We start from the raw sequence: 5,337 nt of genomic DNA, 5'->3' as shown, positions 1-5,337 counted from the left end.
TGGGGAAAGTCGCTCTGATCGAGAGACAGCGCCCCCCTCCCCCCCCCGCCTAAAAGAAATAAATTGAAAGAAACGAAGCGCTGGGCCCCACAGGATCATCGAGGGGGGCTGCACAGCGTTCCTCCTTGGTCAAGCTCTGGCCAGAGACTGGCGGAGGCAGCCAGGCCACCCCTGGGCGCCAGGCAAACTTGCTGGTTAAGGCATGTCACCCCCCCTGCCCGTCCCAAGTCACAGACCCATCCTGCAGGAGGGGCCACTGCGGTGACCGGAGGGGGCTGGGGCTGGGGGAGGCCCAACACGCGTGGAGGAGCAGGAGCAGCGCCGGATCCCTCCTCCCGAGGAGCCGGACTTCCAGGGGGATGGGCTCTCGCAGCAGCTTCACCACCGGGTAGTCCAGAGGGCCGTAGTAGGAGGAGTAGGTCTCGTCTGCAGAGGGAGGAGGCCCCTGAGGTTGCCCCAGAGGGACAGCAGCAGGCAGAGCCCCCCCCCTCCTGGGAGGGCTTGGGGGCTGACCCCCCCACATACCTGCAGCGATCCGCATGTCCAGGGTGAGGGGCCCCTGCTGGGCAACGGCGGCCGGGGGAGGAAGAACGGCCACCAGGAGACTCACCGGGAGGGGCTCCTGGGCAGAGTAGCTGCAGCGGATGGTCAGCCTGCAAGAGAGCCGGGGGGGGGGGGGGCTTGTGGCCACTGCTGCCGGGTTCCCTTGAGGGCACCAGTGAATCCGGGAGGAAGAAGGCACCCTTGAGGTCATGAAGGCCACCCCTGCTCAGGGCCTGGGGGGAATGCAGCAAGCAGAAGCAGCAGGAGGCCCAGAGCCACCAAGCCCCCTGGCTGAAGCCCGGCTCTGCCTTCCGGGGAGGGGGCCGAGAGCCAGCCCAGCTCAAGGCCTCTGGGGGCCGGAGGGCCAGGCAGGCAGGGGCTCCTTCCCCCTCTCTCTTGGGGGGATCTTCCCCCCCTCATCCCAGGGCTGGGATCCTGGCCCTGCTCCTCCCCGCCCCCAGCCTGCCCAGGGACCCCCCTGCGGCCACCTGAAGAAGTCGCTGTCCCGGGTGATGGAGCCCGAAGAGGCCCGGAGGGTCCGTCTCTCCGCCGAGAGCTGGTTCTCGTAAATCCGGTGGCCTCCGGCCTCCTGGCACAGAAAGCGCTGGCTGAGGGGACCCCTCCCTCCCTCCCTCCTTCAGCTCTTCCCTCCCTCCCTTTCTAGCAGGCTCTGCCCCCCCCCCCCCCGAGCCCCTCTGCTTTTGTCCCCCAATGGGGCCGCTTTCTTCCAGCCCAGAGAATCAGGGGTGGAAGATGGCTCAGCATTTCTCTCCCACCGGAGCAAAGGGAATTGGGGGGGGGGGTTTGCCAGTGGAAGTCCTTTAAGCCCCCTCCCTCCTCTTCCCCCTTTGAGCCCGGCCATTTGAACCCTCGGAGAGAACCTGGGCCCCCGAGGGAGAAGCTGTGGGACTCCGGGGCTCTGACCCCTTTCGGCCCCCAGGGTGAACTTGGGGACCCCCAGCCAGCCAGCCTCTCCCAGGCCCCCCCCCCCACCTCACAGGGGCGTGGTGGTTGTTGTTGCTGTTGTGTGGCAGCCTCCTCACTGACCTTGACGATGGTCCCACAGGCAGAGAGTGGGAAGTTGAAGACAACGAAGACTTTATTCCTGGAAAGGGGGCCACAGGGGCCCCCCCGAGGCCTCAGCAAATGCAGGGAATCCAGGCTCAGGGCCGGCACAGCCGCGTCTCTAGAGACGGCCAGGGAGAAGGAGCCCTCCGGGGTGCAGCGGGCCGTCACTGTGAAGGGGATGAGAGTGGGGGTGGGGGGGGTCTGTTGGGTCAAAGGCCAGGTGCCCCTTTCCTCCCACCCCTGGCCCAGAAAGGCCTCGGGCAGGACAGGCTGCAAGCTCTCCCCCCCTGCAAGACAGAAGGGGGGGGATGGCTATGCAAGGGACCGTCCAGCCCAGCGGAGGAGGGTCCCTTCCTCCGTTCCCTTCGGGCTCCTGATATGGGTCCTCCCCCCTCGTCCCCTTTCTGCTTCCTGGCACGGCCTCTCTCTTCCCTCCACCCTTTTCCCCATCCCAGGCATTGGGGGGGGGGGCAGAAGACGCCCCCCCAGGAGGGTAGAAGCATTCCCACCCCCGATGGGGAGGAAGGAGAAGACCCCCCCCCAGCCCTCCTCTACCTCCACAAGGACGACCCCCCTCCTCTCTGCTTCCCCTTGGCCAGCCGCCCTTCCAGGCGTGGCTCAGGGGCCCAGGTAACCCCGGACAGAGGCCCCTTGTCTTGGACCAGCCCTTTGGGGCAGCTGAGCAGAAGGCTCAGCCTAAGTTCCCCAGAAGAGACCTGGGGGTCCCTAAAGGGACTTGGGGGCACAGAAGGGACCGGCTGCAGCTGCTGCCCCTCCAAGGGGGATGGGGGTCCCGGGACGTCCCAGGGGCCACAGTGGTGCCCCCCTCCCTCGGCCCCCGCGGTCTGCCGCTGCACCTGTCTTGCCGTAGTAGCAGGGGGTCAGCCTGTCCTGGGGGTCAAAGCAGCAGCCCAGATGGGAGCACCGTCCGTGGCTGAGCCGCTGGGAGCTGCAGGGCAGCCGGTCCGCCATCTGCACCGCTGAGCACCGCCTGGGGCTGGGGGGATCCAGGACTGGGGGCAGGAGAGAGGGCGGCCATGGGGCATCTCCCCTTCCCCTGCAGGAGCACCAGGAAGATTCCCTCTGCAGAGGCCCAGCTCAGGAGGGGCCCCTGGGGACCCCCGTTTGGCTGCCTCTTGGCCCAGGAGGGCCGGGGGAGCCCAGAGCCGCCCCCCCCCTTGGCACCCACAGCTGATGGTTGCCGGTGGGCCTTCTGTAGCCTCTCCTTCTCCAGCAGACTCCAGAGCCCACCCCAACGGCTGCTCCCCTTTGGGGACGCTGTGGTCCTTGGGGGCCCCTCCGAACTTCCCTGGGCAAAGGGGGAAGGGCTCCCGGGGGGGGGATTCTGCCGGGGGCTCCCCACGTCCCTCCCTGTGAGGGGCTCCCGGGCCCAAAGCCAAAGAGGGTCCCTGGTCAAACGGAACATAGAGGAACATGGGGCCTGAGAGGCCCCACAGCGCTGCTGCTGCTCCAGGGACTCCGGGCCAGAGATGCCACAGCGGAGACCGGCCGGGCCAGAAACAGCCACCGGGAGCCTCTTGGGAGCTGCCCCCTTTGGGCCAACGGCCCTCCCTGCAGGCCCCCAGAGCCAGCACCCTCACTGCCCTTGGTGGGGGTGGATGTGGGGTTGGCCTGTGGGGCAGCTGTGGGATCTTGGGAGCGGCTGACCCCCCCATACCCCTCCCCCATGGATGTCTCAGCACCTACCCCCGGGCAGTGCCACTGCTGCCGGTGGCTCCCACCCGGTCCCAGCAGGGGCCACCTTGGCAGTAGCAGCCATCAGAAGCGCCAGGAGTGCAGGGGAAGCCATGCCAGCTGGCATCTGCCTGGCAGGAGGCAGGCAGGGGTCTGGGCCTCCTCCAGTTGCCAGGGTGGGCTTCTCCCACATCAACAGCCCCGCTTTGTGACCTCACCTCCCCCTCCTGGCCTGCAGCAGCTTTGGGCACAAGGGCAGCAGGCAGAAGCCCCTCCCCAGGGCCTATCGGGGGGGGGGGAGGGGGGAAGCCTCTTGTGCCCTTCCACTCAGGAGACCAGGACGGCGCCCCCCCCCCTCCCTGGCTGCAGGCGGGCAGGTGTCTGGCAGGTATCAGGACAGCCTCAGCAGCCCTTCCCCTCCTCTCTCCCCGAGTGGGGCAGGGGGTCTGGGCACAGGAGGTGGGGTCTTCCTGCTTTGTACTTGGAGGGAAGGGCTGTAAGAGGGCCCCGCCTGGAAGCTGCACAGCCCCACCAGGAGCAAGGAGACCCCAGCCCAACTGGTGTCGCCCTGGAGCAGCCCGGGGGGGCCTGAAGGTCGGGAGCCACCCCCCCCCCCCCGAGAAAAGCCTGCTGCCTACCTAAATGTGGCCCTGGGCATCTCAGCTCCTTCTGGCAGGGGGCCGTCCGTCCATCTGGCCCAAGGCTTTCCATCTGCAGGGTGGTCCGATAGCTCCCATCCTGGTGGGGGAGGAGGAGCCGCTGGTCCCTCCAGCCCAGCCTGAAAGCCCCCCCCCCAGCCCCCCTGGGGGGAGCCACGGCTGCTTCCTGGGGCCTGTGGCCAATTGGGGGGGGCACTCTGCCCATCAAGGGTGTTCCAGAGTCCTTTCAGGTCCTGAAACCAATCCTTGGGGGGGGGGCGTCTGCTAGGCCCCCCTGAGCATCTCAGACAGAGGAGAAAAGGCAGCCCAGCCCCCCTGAGTGAGGGGCTCCTGGCTGCTCTCCTTTCCCCCAATTCCTCCCATCTTGAAGAAGCCGGACCTTCTGACCACTCAGGGCTGCCATGGAGGCTCTGAAGGGTCAACCTCTCCAGCCCCTTCCTCAGAGCCACTCTGGCCAGAAGGGAGGGGCTGCAGGACGGCCGGAGCAGAGCTCCTGACTGGGAAAGGGCACAGCCATTAACGGAGTAACAGAGCCAGAGGGAACCCCGAAGGTCTTCTAGGCCAACCCCCTCTTCAAGCAGGAGACGCGAGACCAGGGGGCTTCGACCCCCGGGCTGCAGCCCCTACCGGGCCGTGAGCCATTCGGAAGCGAGCCATGGAATTGGAGGGCGAGTGTGCGCGCACGAGCAGTGAGCGTGCTCAGTTTGTGCAGCTAGGTGGCCCCGGGAAGCCCTCTCCCACCCTGTGCCCCCCCTCTTACCTGCGCCTGGGTGTAGCATCCGCCAAAGGCCGTCTCGACGGCCACGGAGCCCCCTGGCAGAGAGGACACCGAGGTCCCACAGGCGGAGTCGTTCTTCAGCAGACGGGGGGTCCCTGCGGCATCTGCGGGGGGGGGGGGGAAGAGGCAGCAGCGTGGCTGAATTGGGGGCCTTGGCCCCTCCCATCAGCCCTGCAAAGTGGGCCAGTCCGGGACAGACATGCTGTAGGGACCCAGGCGGCAGGGGGTGGGGCAGCAGCATCCGTTTCCCCGGGAAACCCTCCCCCTCCCCCCTGCTTAGAAGTGGGGAGAAGACCCCAGGCATCCTCAGGCCGTCTGAAGGCTCCTCTCCTCTGCCAGGCAAGGCAGGGCCCACCCGGGGCACAAACCCCCTCTGGCCCCAAGAGAGGAGGCTCCGGGTGGCTCAGGGCGGAGCTGAGGGGTCCCCGAGGGGGGGTGTCTCTCTTTCTATCTCTCGCTGGGTGGCTTTCTTGCAGACGTTTCATTGCCCAAACTAGGTAAGGTCACCAGTGCTGGTGAGGGAGGGGTTTCTTTTCTTGGTTTAGGTAAAGACCCTCCTTACTGGCACGGAAGCTCCCTAGTTTGAGTGATGAG

General features: G+C 67.2%; 1 protein-coding gene across 1 annotated transcript; it reads right to left on the bottom strand.

The window, feature by feature from the left end:
- Positions 1 to 205: 205 nt before the first annotated feature.
- LOC148042199 (zona pellucida sperm-binding protein 4-like) lies at positions 206 to 4,828 on the bottom strand. Its single transcript, XM_087703195.1, has 7 exons — positions 4,726 to 4,828; positions 3,945 to 4,044; positions 2,469 to 2,624; positions 1,591 to 1,778; positions 1,032 to 1,132; positions 526 to 653; positions 206 to 426 (listed from the first exon to the last, which is right to left on the bottom strand). The coding sequence occupies exons 2-7, from the start codon at positions 4,015 to 4,017 to the stop codon at positions 206 to 208; spliced, it is 867 nt and encodes a 288-aa protein (XP_087559321.1). The 5' UTR covers positions 4,018 to 4,044; positions 4,726 to 4,828.
- Between the last annotated feature and the right edge of the window lie 509 nt (positions 4,829 to 5,337).

The sequence above is a fragment of the Thamnophis sirtalis genome, unplaced genomic scaffold (assembly GCF_051295495.1).
Source record: "Thamnophis sirtalis isolate CommonGarterSnake01/CBP01778 unplaced genomic scaffold, rThaSir2_p1.2 scaffold_71, whole genome shotgun sequence".
Lineage (NCBI taxonomy): Eukaryota > Metazoa > Chordata > Lepidosauria > Squamata > Natricidae > Thamnophis > Thamnophis sirtalis.
Note: the sequence above shows the minus strand (reverse complement) of the source record. Positions and strands in the feature narration are given on the sequence as shown.